This window comes from Gossypium raimondii, chromosome 4, assembly GCF_025698545.1.
Source record: "Gossypium raimondii isolate GPD5lz chromosome 4, ASM2569854v1, whole genome shotgun sequence".
Classification (NCBI taxonomy): Eukaryota; Viridiplantae; Streptophyta; class Magnoliopsida; order Malvales; family Malvaceae; genus Gossypium; species Gossypium raimondii.
In genome coordinates, this window is record NC_068568.1 from 6,538,910 (window position 1) to 6,566,585 (window position 27,676).

Below are 27,676 nucleotides of genomic sequence, written 5' to 3' on the forward strand. Positions count from 1 at the left end.
CCAAATCTGAACTGACGCCTTTTATGATGAAATGCCATGTCATGCAAACAAAATAAAACACAAGAGTCAGTATCCAATACAAGCATATAATCAAGGAAGAGTAAAACATCTATTAGGACATCTTCTAGGGTTTAGTGTAGTTCTACCTAAGGCAAGCTTCTAAGGCTCATTATATGCGGTTTGGCTCTACAGTAAAGGTACCCGAACCAGCAGATTCCTTGATCCTCACCCATTATAGGCTCATATAGATCAAGTTCGGTTCAGGGGGACACATTTTCCCTATGACTATACGGAGATGAAAATCTCATGAAGGCATAGGTACCGATGTATCCCGAAAGCGATCCACTATCCTATACGGAGGTGAAAACCTCACGAAGGCATAGCTTCTCACTCCCACTTAAAAGGGTAAAATTGTTCAACTCATGAAATGTAAAATGCAAATAATATTTAAACACGAGGATAATGAATGCAAAAGGATGTCATGCGTTTTTTAAAAAAAAAATATTTTCTCGACCATAAGACAAAAATTAATCAACTTTGTGGCTCGACTCTCTTATTTTTAAAAAATTCCCCAGCGGAGTCGCCAAGCTGTCGAAACCATTTTTTTGAAAAAAAAATTAAAATTTTAGGTTGTCGACTTAAAAAATGAAAATTGGGAGTCGCTACCAATCTTTTATTAAGGTGTGATTGGGTCACCTAAAAACGACTTTGGTCTACGAATTTTAGAAAATTGGGTCCGTGAGTCAGTTACGTATGAGGAAGGATTAGCACCCTCATTACGCCCAAAAAATTGGTACCTAGTTAATTAATTAGTGTCTTAAGGTCGAGAATTTGGAAAAACGTAATCCTTAGCAAAACTTAAAAGGCTACGTATTAAGAGCCTTATTATTTCAAAGAAAGAAGATACCACACCCAATGCGTTAGGGCAAAGCATTCTAATTTTCCCCCAAAAATGAATTGGGTCAAAATACTAGTGCAATAAAACTTTAAAAGAACATCCACTTATCCAAGATTTAAGAAATCACACCCAATACGTTAGGGCACGATTCCTCTAAAATCCCAAACTCGGAATATTTCCTTTACTTTAAAAGAACATCCACTTATCCAAGATTTAAGAAATCACACCCAATACGTTATGGCACAATTCCTCCAAAATCTCAAACTCGGAATATTTCCTTTATTATTTTTAGAAAAAATCTTCATTTCGAGAAATCAATGCGTCACATCCAATACGTTAGGACACAACGTGTTGAATTCCCGATAATGAGTTCTTATTTTTTTAGTTGGTTTAAAGAGCAATCCTCGATTGTTAGATTTTCAAAAAAAATCGGAACCCAATACGTTAGGGCTCAATTTCCTTGAGAAATCCTAAATACGAGTATTATCTCTATTTTAAAAATTTTGATTTTAAAAATTGAGTAAAAAATGTAATGTTATGCTACTTTAAATATATAATGCAATAATTAAATATTACGATAGCATAGAAATAATACAAATATATAAAAAATACAATAATGGCATGCAAAATATCAAATAAATGGGCAAGATAATAAAAATATGTAAACCTAAATCAATAGACAAATGATTGAAATAAAAAAATACATATACACATAGAAATATATAGGTTTAAAATAATTAAATAATATCTACATTATCGAAGTTAATTAATGAAATAAATATGTATACACATGAGAAAAATATTAGTTGCAAAAAAAAAGAAATAAGTATATACATAAAAAATATACATATATATATAGGTTTTTCTTTAAAAAAGTAATATAAGGAAAAAATATTATTAATTGATAAATAAAAAAATAATGATAAAAAAACTAAATTGAATTGCAGTTTAAAAAAATGGGTAAAATCCGCAAATAGTAAAAATCAAAGGACTAAATTGAACGTGCGAATTACATAGAGGGGCTGGAAGGGAAATTTTCCCTTCCCCTCTAAAACGGCGTCGTTCCAGTAGGATTAAATTGAAATGGAAAATAAATTAAAGAACAAATTTAAAAAAACACAAAAAAACCTAATTGAAAATTCATTAAAAGGCGGAGGGGTCAAAAATGCAATTTGCCCCTCCGTATGAAAACACGCGGATCCCTGGATCCGGGTCGGGTCGATGCGCGGATCCTCCCTCCAAAACGGCGCCATTTTCAATCGGCTATTTAAGCCAAAATTATAAGAATAATTTCATTTTCAATCCTTCAAAGAAAAAAAACGAAAATCCTTCAAAGAAAAGCTCTCAACCCCACGGGCACCGTCCTCCTGTCCGGTCATCGGCCGATCACCGGCCACTGTGCCGGCCGCCGATCTCCGACGCCAGCAATGCTGTCTACGGTGGCCGAAAATATGAAAACCTCATTTTCGGCCCTTTTAACCTTTCCAAACACAAATCGGGGCTCAAAATTTTCAAAATCCAATGGAATATGCGGGGAAATCTCGAAAACCTTTTGGTTTCCGGCCACCGATCCTCGGCGTGGCTCCCTCAACGCTTCGGCCTCGTCTCAGAACTCAGACGGTCGTTTCTTTTCCCTTTTTACCCTTCTTTATCCTATTTATTTATGTATAGAAAAATAACAGGAAAGAAAAATGTAAATAACCACCTTTAATCGGTTTTTGCTCTTGGTATTGCTATTTTTGATTGCGGAATATGGCTCTTTATTGATTGTGAATTCGGGATCCTTTTTTTTTTTTGCGGAATATGGCTCTTTATTGATTGTGAATTCGGGATCCTTTTTACAATGTATTCAATGGCTTTTTATAGCCATATAAAATAAATCTAAAAAGAGAAAGAAATTTGTTCTTGATTTGATTTACAAATATTTTGATTCACTTTCCATTTTCGTTTTTTCTTGATGCGCAGGTGAAGATCGATGACGCTCATGGTTACGGCGCAAAGGCTTTCTCAGAAACCCTAGGGTTTCTGTAAATGATTTGGGCCACTAAATTCGGGCCACTGTTTTAAATTGGTTTTGGGTTTTGTGGCCCGTTTGTAATTTTGTTGTAATTGAACTGGTATTTATTTGGGGCCCTTTTATCATTTGTACCCGGGCAAAATCTATTATTACAATCTTAATCTAACTAATGAGAAATGCATTTATAATTTGGTGACAAAATGATTGTCAGACATAATATTAATTATAAGATAATATATTACATCATTAAATATGTGACGATGTTGGTTTCGTCTCTATAACTTCAATGTTATTTTATTATTATTGAAAATTTGAATAATAAATGATTTAATTTGTATATAATTTGGTGATAAATTTATTTGTCACCAAATTCTTATTAGGTGTGACATTTTACATTATCGTCATTTATGTTTTTATTTTATTATATGAAGTGACGATATAGTAACATCATGACAATGTTGTTTTCGTTATTTATACATTGAATGTGATTCATTATAGATGATGGTACAAATGATTATTGACGAAATCTTATATAATTTGGTGATATAACTACTAAATACTAATTTTAATGTGACATTATGCATTATTTCACCATAATCTTAACAATCCATAACGAAAAATAACACATCATACTTTTAACCTTTAGTGACACACCTAAATAATTGAAAGCGAGAAGTATGTTGGTTGGTTGATTGCATTGCATGTTTTTGATGAATTTTAGATGTTCTAATTTTTTATTCTTGTTGTACTAGCTTGATTTATAATGTTAATATTGTTTTTCAAGTGAAAGAGGTTGGCAATTCACTACAACAAAACAGGTTTTTAGCGGTAAAATAATTTATGGCATTTTGATAAGCACCACAAAAACGCCGCAATAGATAATGCTGCTAAATTTTGCGGTGTTTATGTGGGAAAACACCGTTATAGAACATGACCTTTAACGGCGATTTCCCCACAAACGCCGCTAAAGAACATGACCTTTAGCGACACTTTTCCCAAAAACGCCGCTAAAGGTCATGTTCTTTAGCGGCGTTTTTAATAAAAGTGCCGCTAAAAGTCATGTTCTTTGGCGGCGTTTGTGGAAAAATGCCACTAACTTTAGCAGATTTTTATCAACCCATTTTCATTCATATAGAACCCGAATTGTCAACATAATCTCCTATAACATCAAATCCAACCAAAAACTACAAATCTAAATGATACTTCAAATCCAACAAAAAAAAATATGTATATGATCTAAATTAATAAATCGAATAACAAAATATATTATATTCAAAAGTTATATTGTTAAAATATTCTCACAATAAGAAAACAAATGTTTAAGATGGCAGATTCTGTGACTGCTGAAACATCTTCATCATATTCTGAAGCTGTAGCTAGAGTTCGTCATATTTTTTGCTTCCCTCGCTGCTGCCTCCGCTTTAAGTTGTAGCTGGAGTTCTTCATGTTTTCTTTGAGCCTTTGCTTTTCTCGATGCTGCCACCAGTTTAAATTGAGCAAATTGCTCAATTGTGCTCACTTGCATGTGAGCCATCTGGTCTCTTAACATCTAAACATCAGCTTGAGCTTAATTCCCTGAAGGCATGTATTACAATGAACTGGATCCAAAATATTGGGTTGGGTTAACAAAAGATCCTTGAAATTGAACCCGACCATACCTTTTAAGACCCAAAACTCCAGTAATAATTCGGTTATCAATATTGTCAAGATTAACAGAACTATCACTTGAAGCAATCACTTCATACTCCGCCCTTTTATCCTTTAGTTTCTCCTAGTAAATCAATCAAAGAGTTAGAAACAAAATATATAATCAAAACAAATGCAACATAACTTAACATTATTTACATTACAAACGACGAATTAAACCATTATAATTAAACATGATAAATATTTAAAATAATTCAAATTTTATTAAGTAAATATAACATAATTTTTGTAGCTTCAGTAGTCATAGGAGACTCATCTTTCTTTCTATGTTTAATGTCAAAAAGCTGAAGGCGTCCAACTTTTTGACCAAACGACAATTCCTACAATATAGTAGGAAAAATATTATTTAGTAGAAAATAATTAATATTTGACACAATTATTAAATTCAAAATACTTCGTCATCAAATACACAAGCAAAACTTTTCGACCTAACTGTGTGCATGAATTTTTATTTTTGCCTACTTATAGTTCCAACTCGCTCACGATCCTACATTATGAAATTATTATTTCATATATAGTAAATAATATAAATCGAAATAATTATAAGAGTTTGGAAGTACGTAATACCTCTCCTTTCTTTGAATTCCAAAATCTAACTGCATCTTCCCATTGGTACCTCAGCATTCCTGGCGGGACATTTCGCAATTTCTCTTCGAAGCTTATATTTTTCTTAAAATATTCCTTCTTTAAAGCACTTTTATGGTCTCTCCATTTTTTTCCTAATGCCTTCTTCACATAATTATCCGAGACCTTTAAAGTAAATCTCTCCTGCAAATAACACAAGTTTAGAAAGTAAATATAAATGAAACTTAAACCAAAGTATTATAAATTACATTCACATTATTACCTTAATATCATCGAGAGCTTGATTTTTGTTACTATCAGGCATATGATGCCATGACTCGTAGTTGATAGGCAACAGATTGGCATTTAGTGCTATAATGCCCAAGTATCCTGCTAAAAGTCGAGTTTTTGATCCAATAGGCTAACCATGACTATTTCTAGCTACTTTGACACGCTTGACAGAATTTAACTAGTATAAATCTTTTAATAATGTACGTCCTCGAGTTTTGCGCCTCCCACCACTTTCAACTAAAAAAATGGTATATTATAATATAAGAATTTGAAACAAAAATCAATAATAAAAGTCAACACGCATGTAAATTAAAGTTAACATTACTTTGAATTTCTGTAGGCTCGTCAGTTGTATTCGGAACATTTGAAGATCCAATAGCAGTCTGTTGTTCACTATTTGTTTCTTCCGAATTTGAAGGATTTTGAATAATACTTAGATCTCGTAACCTTCTTCTAGGCATTTTATCTGCAATACACATAAAATAGTTGAAATATTAGTAACTAATTACAACAATAATAGTACATAAAAAATAGTTGAAATATTTAACAAGATCAAGATTTAAATTATAATATTACATATATTTAAAAAATTGTAAAATCTTACTACATCATGATTCGTAAATATGTTCATCCACATCCTGGCGAACCCATTGAAATTGTGTACGAGTACTAGGGATAGTTTCATTTAGGTTTTTTTCTGGAAAAGGAAAAGTTTTTGATCTTTTGTCGATGTCATCTCTACTTCCATTGCCCATGTCAAACAAGTCTCTAGGGGTGTTATGGAGTACAACGTACCAACGCTAATTAGTTGGATCTTTCAAGTAAAAAATTTGTTTGACTTGAGAAGAAAATTCATATGGCTCGTCTATCAATTGTTGTCCAGTGTGAATTAATCGAGAGAAGTTCACCATTATAAAACCAAATTGATTTTTTTTAATTTCGCGAGCAGTATTAACATCAACCCAATCACATCAAAATAAGACAACCTTCCGTTTGCCATAGTAATCCAACTCAATAATGTCAGTAAGAAGTCCGTAATACTTCACATTTCCCTCAACAGGATTACTGTCCCTAGCACTAGCATAACTTGTAATTGAAGAATTAACAACTATTCCACAATTTTGAGTCCTCCTCAATCTTTCGCAAGATTTTGTATGAAACCTGAATCCATTAATGAGGAAGGCAGTATATCTTTTTACTACTCTATTCGGACCTTGGGAAAACCATTTAACTTCGTCATTGATGTCATTTCCACTCCAAACCTATTGAATCGAAACTAAATTAATTAATTATAAATGTTATACGAAAATATTATTATTTGTCAATGAAAGCTTCAGTTGTATACTGTTTGCCCTAACCATACATGAAAAGATTCTGTGAATAACTTATGAATCTCTCGATGTTGTAATCTTCGGGAGCGTGAACGAGATCTCAAGACTTGTTTGTACTCACTAAGTTAAAAAGTGGATTACTTGATTAGAAGATAAACAAATTAAAAAGATGAATATTTATCAAATTCTAAAACTTACTTGCGTAATGATTCAATTGAATCGTGGTGAAAAAGAACATATCGATGTGCTTGTACCCAAGATCTATCATCTAAGGGTGCAATTTCAACTTTACCGATTGGTTCTCCATAACTTCGAAATAGATAGGTTTCGACTAAGTTGTGATTAGTGAGCCCAAAATTTCTACTTGGTCTATTCATTCTTGTTTCAACATCTTCTAAATATCTAAAGCAGAAAGTCATACACGCCTCTGCCAAATAACCTTCAGCAATTGATCATTCTGGATAACGCTTATTACAACAATAAGACTTCAATTTGCATAGGAACCTAAAAACGATATACAACATTATCAAAAGTTGTAACTAAAGGTATATTCATGAATGAATGAAAAATTAGAAATAAATTAGCACCTCTCTATAGGATACATCCACCAATAGAAAACCGATCCACCAAGTTTTGCTTCATGAGGGAGATGGATTAGCAAGTGCACCATAATAGTGAAGAACGAAGGTGGAAAGATATTCTCCAAATTACATAAAGTCAAGGTGGCTCGATCTTGTACTTTCTCAAGTTCTTCAACAATCAAAAATTTTCCACAAATAGCTTTCATTATATTGGATAGTTCAATTAGACAAAACGTCACCTTTTTTGACATACAACACCGTAAAGTAACTAATAGTAAATCTTGCATTAAAATGTGATAATCATGTGATTTTAGGGAATATAGTCTTCGATCTTTAAGACTCACATATCGAGATATATTTGATGCATACGTATCTAGGACCTTTATATCCTTTAACACCGTGCAGAACACTTAATTTTCTTTCTTCGACATTGCAAAAAATAGAAGGCGGCAACCAAGATTTTTCATTCGAAAGTAATTGGGGATGAAGATCACGCTGAATTCCCATGTCAACTAGATCAAGTCGACTTTAAAGATTGTCTTTCGATTTTCTATCGACATTCTGAATTGTCCCAATGATGTTTTTGCAAACATTCTTTTCAATATGCATGACATTAAGATTGTGTCACAAAATGTGATGCTCCCACTAAGGCAACTAAAAAAATACTTCTTTTTTTTCACAAGTCTGCCTCATTAGGATCATCCTCTTCATCAGATTCATCATCAATTTACCGATCAACATCGCCAACATACGCCTCCCTTGGTCTTCTCTTTATTTGCATGTTGGGTGGTTGATTCATCTTCTCATAACTGAAATTGATATCTTTTAACATGAACAAGATTTCAGATCCAATGGTCTGATCAGGAGCTTCTCTGAACTCTTCAGTACCATCAAATAGAGTCCTCTGAAATCTAAATCTATGATTCCTATCTAACCACCGATGATAGCCCATATAAGAGAACTTTTGCCCATTATATAACCACTTCGAACATGCTTGCGCCGCAAAATAAAGACAAGCATAAAGTCCTTTGGTACTCCAACCAGATAAATTGGCATAAGGTGGGAAATCATTAATAGTCCATAACAAAGCTACACGTAAATAAAAGTTCTCATTTTTCAAGACATCATATGTTTCAACACTCGTCCATAACTTTTTCAACTCTTCAATAAGTGGCTGCATATAAATGTCAATATCATTCTCGAGACCTTTATCTCCAGGAATAATCATAGATAAGATAAAAGAAGATTACTTCATGCAAATCCACATAGGCAAATTGTAAGGAACAAGCAGTACAGGCCAAGAACTGTACGAAGTACTCATGATTTTAAAAGGATTAAATCCATCAGATGCTAGCCCAAGCCTCACATTTCAAGGATCGTTTGCAAAGCTTGGAAATTTACTATCAAATGATTTCCAAGCTAAAGAATCTACAGGATGCCTTAATAATCCATCATCGATTCGTTGATCATGATGCACCTCATGGACTCGGTTGTCTTTGACGACATGAAAAGCCTTTGAAGCCTTGGTATTAGTGGAAAATATCACAAAATCTTTATTGGCTTCTTTCTTAACTGTGCCTCACCTTCATCCTCATTTACATCTTCTATATTCCTATTCATCCAACAAGATTTACTGCAAACATGACAAGACTATTGGTTTTTCGTATCACCCCAATACAACATGCAGTCATTTGGGCAACTATGAATTTTTTCATACCCAAGGCCTAAATCTTTTATCAGTTTCTTCATATCTTTGCATGAATGAGGGATTTTTGCAAACAAAAACATATCTCTCAAAAACTCTAACAGCAGTGTAAAAGAGTTTTCAGTCTACCCTCCTAAACATTTTAAGTGAAAAAGACGAATACAGAAGGACAGTTTTGAAAATTTTGATCCCTCATAAAGTTATTCATTCATTTCATTAAGTAACTTGTAGAACTTCGCCGCTTCTCCGTTTGACTCTTCATCAGGTACACTTTCTCCCGTTTCGGTTAAAGCATTTCCACCAATATCACAATCATTGGATGCAATAATTTCAGGTGGAAACGATTGCAAACCATGACTGCCCATATTAAATGCATCCTGACACATATCTTTCATGTCATCTTCTCTAACAGAATGATGGTAAGCATTATGAGGATAAGCCGGATTAATCGTTGAAAAGGTTCTACGAGGTGTACACTCTCCATGAAAAATCTATTTTTTATACCCCCGAATAAAGCCATCAACAATTAGATGTTCGTAGACAACTTCACGAATATGCCAATTGATGTTGCCACACTTTTTACACGAGCAAAGAATCATATTCTCTTGGCTTGCATTTTGAAATGCAAAATTTAGAAAAAATTTTACTTCATTTTGATAGTCGTTGCTTACCCTTAACAAATTCATCCAACTCTTATCCATTTTGCAGTTCTTGAAGTCTAAAGTTGATAATAAATTATGGTTACTTAAGTGTTCTAAATTGATTTAAATCATGTCAATGTACTAAAATAGATAATACATATCAAGTATCAAGTATCTAATGGGTGTAAACTAATTCGTAAGTTGTTTATTTATAAGTATAATTAAGAGTAGGGAAAAACAATAGTGTTGCCCAAATTTTTTGATTTTTATATATTTTGATCCAAAGTTTTATGTAAGTTATGATATGATATATATTTATGTAAGTTATGTAAGTTATGATATGATATATATTTATGTATTATGTAAGCTATGTAAGTTATGATATGATATATATTTATGTAAGTTATGTAATTTATGGTATGATATATATTTATGTATTATGTAAGTTAAGTTATGATCCAATTTTTTTTCCTTTAAATGTTTATGTAAGTTATGATTATCATCTTTAAATTTTAACTTTAAATTTTAACCCTTAATTATACCCTTTTAATTTTTAAATTTGTGTTTTTATCACCTTCATGTTTACTATACTTAAAAGACAAAATTAACAAATTAATAATTATATGTTAATAAAGTTAATATTTGTTAATTTTCATCTATTTTGAGTTAATATTTAAATTAAAATTTCATGAACTTTTTAACTTTATACTACACATTAAAACCGATTAATTTATTTTTATGATAATATTTATGAAAATATTAAAATAATTTTAACATTAAGATAAATATTATTTTCCTTTAAAAATTTATTTTAATTAAATAATATTTATTTCTATGATAAATATTATATTTTATTTTATTTTTGAAATTTGAACTTTAAGTTATACTCTTTTAAGGATAAATAAAAATATTATTTAAATTAAATTTTCTATGAAAATTTTAACTTTAAAACTAAATATAAAAATTAGTGGATTTAAATTTAGAATTTAAAATAATAAATTAATAACACAATTAAAATCTAAAAGTTAGAACTCAAGTTATCTTAAATTTTAAAATAAAAATAAAATTTTAGAATCAGAATTAAAATAAATAATAAAATTGTATTAAATATAAAGATATCAATAAAATAAAATATTATAATGAAGTTACTTAAATGAAATAAGGACTTAAATCATGACCATGTAAAATATAAAATTTGAATATCCATTCCCATGTGAAATATCAACATTGATTATTTAAATTGATTATTTTATTTTATTTATTAAAGATATTAAAGATTTGTTATTTCTTTTGTTTACTTCTTTTCATTTTGTTTATTTTTCAATACTAAAATTAATCATATTTAAACAATACGTGATAAGTGCAAAACAAATTATAATGTTTCGAAATACATATATAATAAAAATTAAATAAATAAAACGCATAATTGAACAAGCGGTTTAAAAAGGCATAAATGAACAAGCGGTTTTACTTTGTATAATGAATAAATGGTTCCACTTAATATCAAAACTCAATAAGTTGAACTAAATTAACCTTTTAAAAATTCATAATTGAACAAACGTTTTACTTAATATCAAATTTTAATAAATCAAACTAAATTAAGCTTCGAAAATGTATAACTAAATAAACGGTTTCGCTTAATATCAAAACTTAATAAATTGAACTAAATTAACCTTTTTAAAACACATAATTAAATAAACGAATTTACTTAGATAATTAATCGAACTAAACTAAACAAATTTATTCAATTACAATCAAGTTTTAGTGCAACTAATGCTAAACCCTAATTATTGAGTTAAATTAATAATTAAAATGTAAGAATTAATTTGAATGTCACAAAATATGTACAGTAATAAACTTGAAAATTTATAGACTGAAATGGAAACAAAAAAACCCTTTCAAATTGATTGCAAAAAAGGAATGAATATTCAACCAAACTTTCCTAATAATCAACACCATGGAGCATTATGAAACCAAAATCGATTTAATACCTAAGGAGCAAAAGAGATCACATACATACTCCACGAGCATACAGGTTACACATTTAGGCAAATAGTTTGCAAACAACATATGAGAATAAAGGCTTTAAATATAGGACAACGAAGGCTTTAACAGTTTGCAAGTAGCATATCCAGAGAAAGACAATAGCATGCTCCATTCTCAACTCCATTTACAACTAAACAGCATATTTAAATTCAACTCCATTCTCAAAGTATCTACCAGATAAAATGTGGGGTATTTAGCATATCGCAATATTTCCAAGCATTAAATACCAAGCGAAGAGAAAGCCACAGTTTTAAATATAATGGTGAAATTCACTGCTATTACCTTTACAAACTTTGGCCTGCTTAATACGATCTGACCAAAAAAGAGAAAGAAATAGATAATTTGGAGTGAAGAGTAAGCAACAGTTTTAAATATAAGGGTGAAATTCACTGCTATTACCTTTACAAACTTTGGCCTGCTTAATACTGTCTGACCAAAAAAGAGAAAGAAATAGATAATTTGGAGCTCAGTAACTGCCCTGCAAAACCGTGCTCTATATCAAGAACTTGTTGATGTAAAAACTCAACTATACTAGCCTTAGTCAACAAGGGAAAATGATTGTCTACACTGATATGGACTAAACACCATTGTAAAGCAAATATTTATACATGGGAAGCCCCTAATAACTTAAAAGCATATCCGAGTTTCGGTAGGTAAAAATTTTAGCACACAATGGTCACCATCAATATATCACCCAAAATCTCAAAATCATCTAACACAAACAAAATCATTACTTTGATTAATTCAAGTCAAGAACAAACAATAGTTATGGATGAACAAATATCAGAACCAAAGAAAAATGATGGATCAAAAGCCAAGATTTCTATCGTAAAGTTTAGTGTGGGTATAAGGCAAACCAAAAGGAGAGGAATAACTAAATTTAATCATTTTTAATCAATATTCAATATTTTAAAGTTTTTATCTAAGGATCTAGGCACAACATCTCACGACTCACAATTTAAGTGTTCATGGGTTGGAATTGACTAGAGTCAATTTTCATGGGTTGGAATTGACTCTAGTTTTTTCACTTTAAAAGTGTTCATGGGTTGGAATTGACTCTAGTTTTTTCAACTTTATAATGGCCTGACCGGACCTAATTTTGTTGTAAAAAATTAAATAGGATAGATGCAAGCCTATGAGTACCTCCAATTGCACTCTAACCACAATCTTACACAACACAAAATGAAAGCGTAAAATGAAAGACTTGGTCAATAGTAGCACTTATAATTAAGGCCACAACTCAATAAAAATAGATTCAACATAACAATTTAATAAATTATAGAGATAGTATTGCATAAAACAATTACATCACATTAGCATAGGCCTTTTCAATCAAATCATGCCACCTTATTGCATTTCTAAAAAAAGCTAATTATTTATTAATTTAATCATTAATGAATAGTTGAATTAATTTGTTATCATTTAATTATCACATGTAATGTATAACATGATATTTTTTTAGTTTTTCAAGATATTTATTGAAGCGAGCCAATAAAATGATAGATTAATTTACTTCACAACATCTTGCATTTTCTAGATGCATAAGAAAGACTCTAAGATTTTGATCTATTAAAAGGAAACTACTACAATCATTTTTCAACGTAAACTTGAGGTAACTTTTATTTTAATTATGGAATGCATAAATTTAATAGAAAAATAAAAGATAAGAAAGATGAAATTATACCGTTAACTTGTTATTGGTAAGAGAAAATGTTTGGAGAGAAGTCAATTTTTCAATAACAGAAGGAATTTCACATGAAACATATAATTAAACTAATCAAAATTTACAAATAAATAATCCAAAAATTACAAACAGCAGCACAAACTTAAAAAGGGAGAGGAAGCTAGTTTTTTCCATAAAGTTGGGTTAATATTTTGATTGTAAGGAAAGGGTATAAGACAAATCATGTTTAAGCCATAAAGTTTGGATAATACATCCATTGGCAAGATAACGATCTATGGTTGTTTAAGTCAAAAGTATTATATTAAGAAATTAAAAAATTGTACACTAATTAAAAGTATATAACAATTGAAAGTAGAAAATCATATTTATATGTTAAGTTGTTATTAGAAAATAAATGAATTTAAGAGAAGTTATGTTTGTAATATTTATTGAATTTCACCTAAAATATATAATTAAATTCATAGCTTCTTGGTACAACTCATGTAATGTGTTTATCTCTTATTCAATAATAGGAACTATGGTGAGCAAAGATTAATTAAACAAATAAGTAATAAGGCAACGATTCATAGTTTCGGATTTTTTCTCTCAATTCTTAGATTTTGATCTTTGACTTATCTTTAGTTTGTTTATTGTTCAACACCTTCTTCACTAATACTAATCATCATCTTTCTTGTTAACTCAATTCTAAGTTTTGAAATATATAAAACAAACAAGATATATGGATACTATTAGTGGTACATGTTTGTATATATAGACATATCTTTTGAAAATTTTACCACACAATTGTAACCATTAATATATCTTCCAAAATCTCAAAATCATCAAACACGTAAAATTATTATTTCAATAAAATAACTACTTGACCATTTTTTAAATGTATGATTATGTAACATAATATATCCGAGTTTCGATAGGGACATGATTTTGTTAAATGAAATAATAAAAATTGAGCTAATAGAGACAAAATCAAAAAAATAAAAGACTTCTAAATGCAAGAACAAATGAGATGAGAAATGAAATAAAACTTACTTATCATTCATTTTTCCCATCAAAATCAGAAATGAGATAAAATGCTCAACTTACCGATTGGTTGCGGCAGAGAAATGTCAACGGCTATGCAGCAAAAGGGACAGTCGACGGCGATGCAGTAGAGGGGACAGTCAACGGCGATGCAGCAGATGATCAGGGAAAGATTTGGGTAATTTGATTTGGGGAATAAATTTAAGGATTTGGGGAAAATTTTAGGGGAAAAAAATAAGGAATTTCGTGGAAATGAGTTGGGGATAAAATTGAGTAGAACAAAACGACGCCGTTTTGTTTAAAATAAAATGATACTTTACGGTGTTTTTCTCATAGTGCCGCTAATGCTTGACCTTTTGTGGCGTTTTTCTCATAAACTCCGCTAATGTATAATACTTGTGGCGTTTTCTGTCCAAATGCCACTAAAAATGCCGCTAAAACCTTAAATTCGTGTAGTGATTGCTTGAAGGAAAAGGGCAAGGAGAAGGTTCTGAAAGCTTGAATAGTTTTATTTATTTATTTGTGCAACTCAAATATTAGATTATCTTATGTTATACATTAAATTGAATTGTTTTAAACTAATTTCTTGCTATTATTATTCTAAATTGTTGTTTGTAAGAATGTTATGTGAATTTGAATTGATGATGAAACATAAATATTGTGGTGGTATGTGTTAATTGGTTATTGTTTGTTGTTAAGTATCTTGAGGTATATATTGCTGCACATTTGACCTTTGGTACGAATGAATGATTAAGATGATAGTGGCTCATAAACGAATTTGGATAGTTCTTGGGTATAGTTGGTATGTCATATGGTATATTTTTTAGCTCTTTGTTAGGATCTAGTGCCCTAAGTGTAGTTTATTCGTCATTTGTACTTTTAATTTTTCGAGCAAATTGATTTAATAAAATTCAATTATTCACATTAATAGCATTTGTATTTGTCCTCAATGGTTTTTGCACAGAAAGCAAAATATAAACAAATGTTGTCTCACATATTACATAATGTTTACCAATACTAAGTTGCATTATGTGGTCGAAACATAATGCAAGAAGCCAACTTGTATTAGTAGGTAATCTAAAAGGTCTATAGTATGATAAATCAAAATTAAGCAAATTAGTTAAAGGATTATTATGTCGTCTATCAAGTCCAATTGAGAAGATGTCTTATCTTAGGTATCGGAGTGATTGACTCTCAAAAGATAAAGATGTGACTTTTTGGATTGACAGTACATTGAACAGGACCCCAAGTTTAATTCATCTTAGTTTTGTTTATGGATAATTCATTTGTGATGTCCATAGTGCGATTTACCTCAATCTTGAGTAAATGACTGACTATGTGTGTGTGGCTCATATACTTTGATGCATTAAAAGTCCGAGTTCAAATAATTAAATAGCTGAAAGTTGGTATGTTTGGTATACGACTTCTGTACGACATAACTTCATTTACAATATTGGAATTTTTAGCTCAATTAAGGGTAAATGGTATCCTCTCATTAACATTCATGATAAATTAAAAAATAACGCAACTACAAATCATTGGTCTAAGACGAATGATTTAATTACTAATTGTTAGTAATTTAATTTTTCATGAAGAAAGACGTAATGATTGCCATAAGATAAAAATAGATCATATTGGGTGAACAAATTTAACCCAAAGAGATGAGAGATATCTTATGTAGGTAACACACTTATGACAAGGTCATTAGACAATCATCTATAAAGTTACTTTCGTAACTATATATAATAAAAGAGAATTTAATCATGTTACTTTAATGGAACAACTCCATAATCAAATAATGTTGTAATTACTAGACGAAGAATCAAAATTTAATTATAAATTATTTGAGTCTTAATTATATATGTCAAATTGGTCCAATTAGTGAAAAGTTTATGTAGCAAATTTATAGAAAATTGATGACGAATAAGATTTGGGTAAAAGAAACGGTAAAATCGAGTTAGAACTTGATTGATAGGTGACATCAACTTAGTCAATGATAGGAAGGCAACATCTACACAAGGTCTCAAAAGTCCTAAGATGATTCGAAGTTGTTTCGAATGACAAGACTTGATTCTACTCAATGGCTCTAAACTGAATCCTAGTGTCTTGGACTACAAGTAAGTCGAGTTTTTAAGCTTAGGAAGATGTTTTCTTGATACCTAAATGTTAGAAAAAATCCAGTTCGGAAATGATTTTCTTGCACAGTGAAAAATAAAAATTTTGAAAACCAAGCCGATTTGTGATATTTATAGCAATAAACCCAAAACCAAATTCGTACATGTGTTTTCAGATAGATGGATCCTTGTCATTCTCAGCTTTCAACCAAACGACCTTATTTGCTATTCTCATACCACGAACTGCTTCGAGTATAGGCTCGACAGATTCAAATAAAAATATAGAACTAGAAATAATTTTCTTTGTTTAAGTGTGAAAACAAAAAATCTCTTCTCGAATAGAAACCGATAGAATTGTTAATCTAGAAAATAGATTCAATAGTTGAGAATTAATTCTCTCCATTTCCGAGCAGAGTAACAATATCTTAAAGTTTTGTAAATAGTCCTACCGGTGCCATCTATTTTTAGGGAGAGGAGGTAGAACCCTTCTAGCTCTTGTCGAATTGTAGAAGTTTATTTCAATTAGAAAAATGAACTCTTAGTCTATCTAGGAGTATATGGGGTGGTAACTGTAGTTAATAATACTAGGGTTTGTCGTCCCCTTCATTAACATGAAAGGCTTTTGCGTCTCTTCATATTGAATCCAATTACAAGTACTTCATTAACTTTTAACGTAATACTTTATAATTCGATCCAACCCGATATTTGTTTTTCTATTTCCCAAAAACACATTAATATTTTTCCAATTAAATAATCTTCTCAACCCAATTATAATTTTGTTAAAATCATGACAGCTTTATCGTAAAAGAATCTATGATAAAAATATATTAAATATTTCTACATTCAACAGTTCATTATGACTAAATGATTTATTTCCATTTTTGAACTTTATTTAGTTTGAAAAATATAAATTCATTTTCAAGTCATTTTCATTTTCATTTTGAAGAAAACACATTCATTTTCGAATGTTTACACTTCTCCATTTTCATTTCCATTCGGAAGAAAACCACATCTCATTTCCAAATGTTTCTCGTTTCTATATTTCTATTCATTTCTAGTTTCAACAAGCTAACGAAGAGACCGATTGGACATATGCAATTGAGGCTCGAATATTTATAATTAAGTTCTAGATTTTTGCCTATTAATTATAAACTCATTTAGTTACAAAATCATTCCACTATAGTATCGTGACTGAGCTCTCTCTAACGACATAGCATCACGAAAGCAACTCGATCAGTGCTCATCTAATGACCTTGTCATAAGTGTGTTACCCTCATAGGATATATTTAATCTCTTTGGGATAATATTTGTTCTCTCAATATGATCCTATTTTATCTCATGGTAATTATTACATCTTCCTTCATGAAAAGTCAATTACTATCAAATAGTAATCAAGTCATTCATCATAAAGACAAACGACCCGTAGCCATGTTTACTTTTCATCAAACATGTCATACCAATGAGAAGATATCATTTACCCATGTCTTAGGTTATGAATTCCACTGTTGTGAATGAAGCTACATACTGTAGAAGTCGTATACCAACGTATCGGCTTTCGGTTCCTTATCTATTTGAACTCAAGTTTTTACTTACACCAAAATATACGAGTCACGCATACATAGTCCGTCATATAATCAGGATTTAGGTATGACACACTATGAACGTCACAAGTGAATAAATCCATAAACAAATTCAGGATCTATTCTTCTTGGGTCCAGTCTAATATACTGTCAGTCTAGTTAGTCACATCTATATCTTTATCTTCTAGAAGTCATCCGCTCTGATGCCTAAGACAAAGTATCTCCCAAATTGGACTTAATAGACGCATATTAGTCTTTCAATCAATTTGCTCATTTTTATTAGACTAAGGGCATGTTTAGGCTCGTCTACTAACATAAGTTGTCTTTTTGTATTACGATCTGACCATGTAATACCGCTTAGTATTAGTTTAAACATTAGACAATCGGTGAGCAACATTTACTTATATTTTTCTTTGTGTGTAAAAATCATATGAGGATAATTATACAAAGTATATTAATATAATCAATTAAACTTTCTATTAACCAATTTATTCAAAAAAATTAGAAGTGTATTAAGACGAAAATACTACACTTAGGGCACCAGATCTAATAGTAAGAACACGAAAACAACAAACAATGTGAATTAAACGAATTTAAATAGTAAAGATAATGAAGAAATCGAAAAGTAAAAGGTGGAAGATGGAATAGATAAACCAGTAGATATGAATAGAAGGATAAATGTATGATTAAACACTTCAAGAAAGATTTCCTGAAAAACTCAATCAATGGTTCTGATTGACCCTTCAAGAATGAACCGTTGGCAACCTTATGTTTGAAGAACTTCTCCCAAAATATTGAACAAGATTAAGTAAAAAGATTCTTCTGAAAAAAAAAACAAGAATTTAATATTACAAAATAAAATACTCTAAAGAGTACTTTTATTAATCAAATAATAGAAAATGTCATACTTAATGAATAATGAAGAAGACTTTATATAGGCTAGTTAATTACATCAAAATAAAACTTCTAAGTACAATTAAACTCTAATTAATCCGAACAAGAAGTAAATCTAGTTTAACTAAATTTTTTGTTGACTAAAAACACACTTTTAAACAACTAAAAATACTTTAAAATATCCTATAAATAAATACAAAAAATATAAAACCTAATAAATACATTATTATGCTTATATATAGTTAAAATTATGCCTTAAAATCGAACCCAATACGATTTAAATATAAATTAAACCCCCAAATTCGTAATTCCCATAATAATTTTGTCCAAAATTTTTTGCTCACGCAGTCTTCACTAAAATTGCCATAACATCGGTTAGAAGATATCTCAACCCAAAAATACATGGATCCCATCCAAAAATTTATTGCAAGTTAATTGAGTTTTCTAAAATTGGAAACTAGTAGCTTCGATGAATTACATTTAATAAATTTCACTTTATATGTGCATATATCAGTTAATACATCAGTTAAACTTTTAATAATATAGACATAAATATAACATACATGTGTACATGTATAAATAACCTCCAACTCTATCAAGAGTTTAAAGCTAGTAAAGATATAATGACGCGTGTGAAAAAGTTTGTGTAAAAATATTAAAATAATGTCAAAATTAAAATAAAGCTTTTGTTGGTATGATAAAGTTTAGAATTTATAAATGTGCTTGTCATGAGTTCAAATTTCACTTATGTGGGTTTTTTATTGATTTTATTAAAAATATAAAGAGATAAAAATATTTTCATAATAATATAACTTATTCAAAAATACTCTCATAATAATACAACTTATTCTCTAGTTTCTTTAACCAAGTTGGTGTTTGATTAACTTGAAACACCAATTTAATCAAGAGTTTAAAGTTAGTAAAGATTTCAAAAAAAATTGTTTTCAACCTATTTTAAAGTTCAAATTGGTTAAAATATGCCATAAGTCCCTATACTCTTTACAACTTTTAGAATTTAGTCCATGTACTTTTATTTTTAGGAACTTAGTCTCTCTACTTTTAAATTTCAAAATTCAGATCAAATTGTTAAGACTATTAAATTGTTCGCATGACAATTTGAAATATAAATACATAATCACTTGGTAGCAATGTAACTAAAAATATTACGTTGTAATAAACCTAAATTTAACAAAATAATTTTAACAGTTTTAACAATTGAACTTGAATTTTAAAATATGAGGAGTAAAAGAACTAAATTCTTAAAAATTAAAATATAAGAACTAAATTCTAAATTTATAAAAAATATAGGGACTTAACCTGTCAAATTTAATATTTTTATCTCAACTAAATTGAGTAGAAAGACCCATTAGTCATAGCCGGTCTCCACTACGCTTAACTATTCCAAGTTAATCACGCTAGCGCTCACCAAGGAACAACTTTTTTTTTAGGTTTTATAGATGCTGACGTGTATGGTCCAGATTTAAACTTCTTGCGTGTCCTAGATTCCCCATCTTCCTTATAACATTTGTCGCCACCATCTTAAAACCCTCAAAACGATCATCGCCAGATCTGAGTTCAAATCTTTGAGAAAATTAAGAGAAAATTTCAATTTAATTTGGTCTGGGAACCTGACCTTAATCTATCGGCGTTAAAGCATTTACTCTAAACCAATTGCGTGGGAGATTTTCTTTTTGATTTTCTGTTTCTAGCCAGAAATTGCGCTAGATCTAGTGAAGAAAATTTCGTCGATTTTTGGTTTTCTTTTGACGAGCTAGGGATTTGGCATCGATTTATTTCTTTTTTTTTTATTGGAAAAAAGGAACTGGTTTTATAAATATATGTTTGGTTTTGGGTCTAATAGGATTGATTGGAGTAAATTAAAAGAAAAGAAAAAGGGAAACCCTAGGTCAGATGGGAAAAGATGAAATCAAATTGGAGGATGTTGAAGAAGGTGAAATTTCGGATTCGGCTTCGATAGAGGAGATCAGTGAGGAAGATTTTAACAAGCAAGAGGTTAAGATTTTGAAGGAATCGAAATCGTCGAAAGGAGGGGAAGCGAATTCGAATTCTAGAGTTTGGACAATGCAGGATCTGTGCAAATACCCTTCGGTTATTCGAGGGTATGCTTCGGGTTTGTATAATTTTGCTTGGGCACAAGCAGTTCAGAACAAACCTCTCAATGATATTTTTGTTAAGGAGCTTGAACAACAACCACAACAAGACGAGAACAACAACTCCAAGCGATCGTCACCCTCGTCTTCGGTGGCTTCTGTAAATAGCAAAGAGGAGAAGGGCTATAGCGGAAATTCAGCTGATAGAGTCGTGATTGACGATGATACTGGGGACGAGATGGAGGAAGACAAGATTGTGAATCTTGACAAAGAAGAAGGGGAGTTGGAGGAGGGGGAGATTGATTTGGATTCAGAACCAGTGAAAGAAAGGGTTTTGAGTAGTGAGGATGGTAATGTTGGTATCTCGGATGAGTTGGAAAAGCGAGTTAACCTGATTCGGGGAGTACTGGAAGGGATTACTGTGATTGAAGCAGAGAAGTATGAATACTGCATTGAAAGGACTACCTTATTACTTAATCTTAGCGAGTAAGATGACTCATGTTGAATGATTGCATTTTTTCTTTTTGTAGATCGTTCGAAGTAGTTTGTTCCAGACTGCAGAATGCTTTGGAGAGCTTGCAAGGATTGGTATTTGAATATGGTGTTCCCACAAAGGACACCCTTATTGAACTGGCATTAGGAGCAGTTAATTCTGTAAGACATCCAGGAGTTATTTTCTAATAGTTCTGCTCTGACGGTTGCATAAAAACTTTTGTTAATTTATGAAATGCTGATTGCAAATGTTGCGGAGTCTGATTTATTTTCATTGCAGGCATTCGTTGCTCTAAATAGTAATTTGAAGGAGCAGAATGTGTCCATTTTATCAAGGTATTTATTGGTTTTAATAGCTTTTCTCTGTTGTTCTTTTATCAAATCAAATTGCTTAGTTATCTCCTTCTTTTGCATTTTGGGAACAGGCTACTTTCTGTCGTAAAGGGTTTTGATCCTCCTCTCTTTCCTCTTGACAAGATGAAAGAGGTGTGTTGTTCATGACTTACTAGTTTATAAACTATTAGCTTTGTAAGATTGTTGTGTTTATGGCTAGCTTAAACACAGTTGTCTGTCTTTACAGATAGAGGTGATGCTGCTATCGCTGAATTCCCCTGCTAGAGCAATTGACTCAGAGAAAGAGATTAAGATTGTTAATAAGAAGGATCCTGATGCTTTAGCTGAAAATGTTGGTCATGATTTGACCGTCACAAATAAGTTGCCTTTATCTGTTGATTCCGAAATTCATAATATGCCAAATATTTTAACAGAAGCTTTAAAGCCTGGAGTACCTAATTTTAGGAACAAAGGTCTTTCACTACCCCTGCTAGACCTTCACAAGGATCATGATGCAGACAGCCTTCCTTCGCCTACTCGAGAAACAACACCATGTTTACCTGTACTCAGGCCATTGACTACTGGAGATGGTATGGTTAGATCTGGATTTATGATGGCTAAGGGTTTGCCTGATGCAGAACGTAATAAAATGCATCCTTATGAAACGGATGCCCTCAAAGCCTTTTCCAGCTATCAAAGAAAATTTGGTCGAGGTTCTTTCTTTTCAAGTGATAGACTTCCTAGCCCAACCCCTTCTGAAGAATCCGGTGATGAGGGTTGTGATACTGGTGGGGAGGTTTCTAGTTCCTCCAGCATTGGTAATTTTAAACCAAATCTGCCTGTTATGGGGCATCCAATTGTTTCCTCGGCACCTCATATTGATAGTGCCAGTTCGACTTCCAGCATGCAGGGACAGTTTACAACTCAAAATGCCACACCTGTGACTGTGAGTTCTGCATCTAATATACTGTCAAAAGCTTCAGCAAAAAGCAGAGACCCTAGACTTCGGTTTGCCAACTCTAATGTGAGTGCTTTGGATCTAAACCAACGGCCCTTGCATAATGCATCTAAAGTGCCACCTGTTAGTGGAATAATGGATCCAAGAAAGAAAAAGAGCACGGAAGAACCTGTTTTAGATGGTCCTGCACCCAAAAGACAGAAGAACGAGTTGGAAAATTTTGGGGTTAGGGATGTTCAAGCTGTGTCTGGAAATGGTGGGTGGTTAGAGGACACTGATAATTGTGAGTCTCAGATAACAAACAGAAACCAAACCATGGAGACTTTGGATTCCAATTCCCGGAAAATGGAACATGGAGTAACTTGTTCAAGTACTCTAAGTGGAAAAACCAATACGACTGTCAACAAAAATGAGCAGGTGCCACTGACAGGCATGAGTAACCCTTCCTTGCCTGCTTTGTTGAAAGATATTGCAGTAAATCCTACCATGCTGATAAATATACTTAAGATGGGACAACAGCAGAGATTACCATCTGAATCCCAGCAGAAAACTCCTGATCCTCTAAAAAATACATTGTATCAGCCAAGCTCAAATCCAGTTCTGGGAGTCATTCCCCCAGCAAATGTTATTCCCTCGCCCTCTGTTAACGTTGTTCCCTCAAGCTCATCTGGTACTTTGTCAAAACCTGCAGGAAATCTTCAGGGTCCTCCTTTGGTGAGTACCTCATTTTATATTTACACATAAATATATACATATTTTTAAGTGCACATACATACACATATAAAATGAAATGCTAAAAATGTGCAAAGTCGTACCTGTTTTAAGCATCGGCCTCTTTGGCAAGTCTCTCTTCATACCATTTCTAGGTTTCAAGCAGATGAAGATAAATACAATTAACTTGCCTTTAGTTGAACGCATGAAAAATAATATTTATTCACATATCTCATTTTTGGTCCTGATGTTCAATTGATGACCTTCCAGGATGAGTCTTGCAAAATTCGCATGAAACCTCGTGATCCCCGCCGTGTTCTCCATGGCAACGTGCTTCAAAAGAGCGGTAGTGTAGGACCTGATCAATTAAAAACTAATGGGACCTCCCCTGCATCAAGTACCCAGGGAAGCAAGGATAATATGAATGCCCAAAAACAGCTTGAGAATCAGATAGAAGCTAAGCCAATACAATGTCAGTTTGTTCCACCCCCAGATATTGCCCAGCAATTTACCCAAAGTCTAAAAAATATTGCTGGCATGATGTCTGGTCCGCAATCATTTGCCGGTCTGCCAGCAGTGTCCCAGAATTTAGTCTCCCAACCAATACAAGTGAAGTCTGAAACTGCGGATAAGAACACAAAAGGTTCTAATTCTGAGGATCAGCAGACTGGGACTGGTACAGCGCCTGAAGCAGGTGTAACATGTCCTCCTCCTTCACAGAATGCATGGGGAGATGTCGAACATCTCTTTGAAAAATATGATGACCGGCAAAAGGCAGCTATCCAGAGAGAAAGGGCAAGGAGGATAGAAGAGCAAAAGAAAATGTTTGCTGCTCGCAAACTCTGTCTTGTCCTGGATCTGGATCATACACTTCTTAATTCAGCCAAAGTGAGTTGTTGTAAATAAAGTCTTAGCAGTTCTCTCAAAAAAATTCTGGTTTTCTTATTCAAGCCTTTTAACTTTTGTCTTCGCAGTTTATTGAAGTAGACCCAGTACATGAAGAAATCTTAAGAAAGAAAGAGGAACAGGATCGTGAAAAACCACAGAGACATCTTTTCCGCTTTCACCATATGGGAATGTGGACCAAATTGCGACCTGGAATCTGGAATTTCTTAGAGAAGGCAAGTCATTTGAGTTCTTCCTTGGCTCTACTACTCCCTAGGACCTGATTTTTAATTGACACTGATTCTCTCTTACTATTTCAGGCTAGTAAGTTGTATGAGCTGCATCTTTATACGATGGGCAACAAACTTTATGCTACGGAGATGGCAAAAGTGCTTGACCCAAAAGGGGTTTTGTTTGCTGGACGAGTTATTTCTAGGGGTGATGATGGTGATCCCTTTGATGGTGATGAGAGGGTTCCCCGGAGTAAGGATCTTGAAGGGGTTCTGGGTATGGAATCATCTGTGGTTATCATTGATGACTCTGTGAGAGTCTGGCCTCATAATAAACTTAACTTGATTGTAGTAGAGAGGTATGCATGTCTTGCTTAAACTTACAAGTACTTTGATCCATGCCACTGTGTTGATCTTGTGCCCTTCCATCATGATTTGCACAGGTATACTTATTTTCCTTGTAGTAGGCGCCAATTTGGTCTTTTAGGTCCATCTCTTCTTGAGATAGACCATGATGAGCGACCTGAAGATGGGACTTTGGCTTCTTCTTTGGCGGTGAGAAGACTGTTTTGCTTCATATAGTCATTTATGAAAAATTAATGTCTGACCGCTATTTTTGTTGAAATAGGTTATTGAGAGAATACACCAGAATTTCTTTTCACATCAGAATTTAGATGATCTGGATGTTAGAAATATCCTAGCAACAGAACAAAGGAAGATTTTGTCTGGTTGTCGTATAGTATTTAGCAGGGTGTTTCCTGTAGGTGAAGCCAATCCTCACCTACATCCACTGTGGCAGACAGCGGAGCAATTTGGGGCTGTGTGCACAAATCAGATAGATGAGCATGTTACACATGTGGTGGCTAACTCTCTCGGAACAGACAAGGTACTGACACTTGTGTATTCAGTTTTTTCTAAGTTTAATTGCTTAAATATAGTAGTTTTTCGTGGTGGCATTGTTCAAGAGAATTGTAGTCAACCTTATCAGAATCCGAGTTGCTTAATTTTCATGTGTATTTTCTGCTAGACAATTATTTGTAAATGCTTCTTGCCTTAAGATTTTTCTGCAAACAAACTTTTTTCTTGTTGGATTCATTGACTATAGCATGGGAAATCTGAGCTCTTTGTTTCAGTTGTGATCATGTAGCTTTAAGCAAATCTGATTCATGATTTTGTTTTTAACAGGTGAATTGGGCTCTATCTACTGGAAAATTTGTTGTTCACCCGGGCTGGTGAGATTGTTTATACTTGTTAATTTACTTGTATAATGGCAATTATTAGCATTTTTAGACTTGACACCTTTTTTTTCCCTTTAAATAAAAAATACAGGGTGGAAGCATCAGCACTGCTCTATAGGAGGGCAAATGAGCATGACTTTGCCATTAAACCATAAATAATCACCACCTCCCTAATCATTTTCCTGATAAAACTAATACCTGATAAAAATCAAGAGTCAAATACAAGAAAGTGGGAGATGGAAAACCGTCAGGTATTTTTTGGGGTTGGTTGACGTTGGGATGGAGAGCACCCCCCGTGATTTTCACTTTTTAACACATTGTCCACTCTCTTTGGTTGGCAATTGCAGACTTTCCCCCTTCGATTGCCAACCTGATGAAAGGAGTTACATGAACCGGTTTGATTTTGACAGAGTGCATAGAAATTTTTTTCTGCCCTTAGAGCTGCAAATTCCCCTTAATGATGGCTTTTTAGGATTTGAAAAGATGACCTGGTTGAGCATGGTTAAAAGGGGAGCTTTCATTAATGCTCAACTCTCTTGCGGTACTAATGAACTGCCAAATGCCTAACTTTGTAAAAATGAAATGCAATTAATTGAAGGGAAAAAAAATAGTTGAAAGGAGTGAGTGTTAAAAGTAAAATGAAATCAAAGATGATTAGAAATGAAAGGAATGTCAAGAGAGGAGAGCTTGATGGTAGCCAACCAAATAGGTTGGGGTGATTGAGCAGATGGTAGCCAAACGAATAGGTTGGGGTGATTGAGCAAATCGGAGTAGGTGCGGCGTGGGATTTAGGGGCTGTACTGTCTAGCATTGAAACATAAGAATCTCAACAGATAGTGTTTTTAATTCTAAAATGTAATATATTATTTATTATTATTCATTATTATTTGTTTTGTGGTTGTTAATTTTGGTGGACCGTGAAGTCCTGGGTGTGGGATTCAGAAAGGGCTATAATTGTGTAGTTCCGAATTAGTTGGAGAAGGTTATGGTTTTGAGGGTGTGGAAGGTATAACTAGAAATAAAATAAAAACGGACAATACGAAAAGAAGGAATGAAGGAAAGGACCAAGTAGTGGAAGTCAAATGTGCTTCTCAGGGCCTATGCTTGATAACTAAGATTTTGCCTTGTCTACGGCCCTGCCACATACGTGTGGCTATGACGTAGGAGAGATTCCGCACAAAAAAAAATCTTTAGGACCACTACTCAACTGGTCAACTACGTAAAATGCAAGAGATTCTTGTGTTTTTTGCTTGTCCGTCTTACTTTTTGCATGGTTTTACAGCGTGTTTGCTTCTTGAAAATTGGAAAACGATAGAAAAAATTTCAGAGTAAAACACACACCCATTCAGTCAAGTTTTTACTGCATGGGAGATTTTGATTCTGTATTTTTTACTAATTTTCAGATATATATTTTTTATAGAAAGCTTTTTTTTAAAAAGGATTTTAATAAAATCTTTATTATATACACGTACAAATTTGTTTTTATATTTATATAGAAAATTTAAAATTGTAAATCTTTAACATTCAATATTTTAAACATCAAATAAATGAAGTAAAAGTTAGAAATATTTTAATATTTATTATAAGTTACTATCGATTTAGTAGCCTAAAATATAGAAGTAGAAATGATTAAGATAAAAAATAA

At 32.2% G+C, this 27,676-nt stretch overlaps 1 protein-coding gene across 1 annotated transcript; it reads left to right on the forward strand.

Moving 5' to 3' along the window:
• Positions 1 to 20,605: 20,605 nt before the first annotated feature.
• LOC105779938 (RNA polymerase II C-terminal domain phosphatase-like 3) lies at positions 20,606 to 26,911 on the forward strand. The gene is made up of 12 exons (XM_012603963.2): positions 20,606 to 21,622; positions 21,715 to 21,838; positions 21,957 to 22,012; positions 22,102 to 22,162; positions 22,257 to 23,681; positions 23,949 to 24,566; positions 24,653 to 24,799; positions 24,884 to 25,152; positions 25,237 to 25,348; positions 25,422 to 25,679; positions 25,979 to 26,025; positions 26,123 to 26,911. Exons 1-12 carry the CDS (start codon positions 20,985 to 20,987, stop codon positions 26,184 to 26,186), a joined length of 3,819 nt encoding a protein of 1,272 aa, XP_012459417.1. The 5' UTR covers positions 20,606 to 20,984; the 3' UTR covers positions 26,187 to 26,911.
• Positions 26,912 to 27,676: the final 765 nt, after the last annotated feature.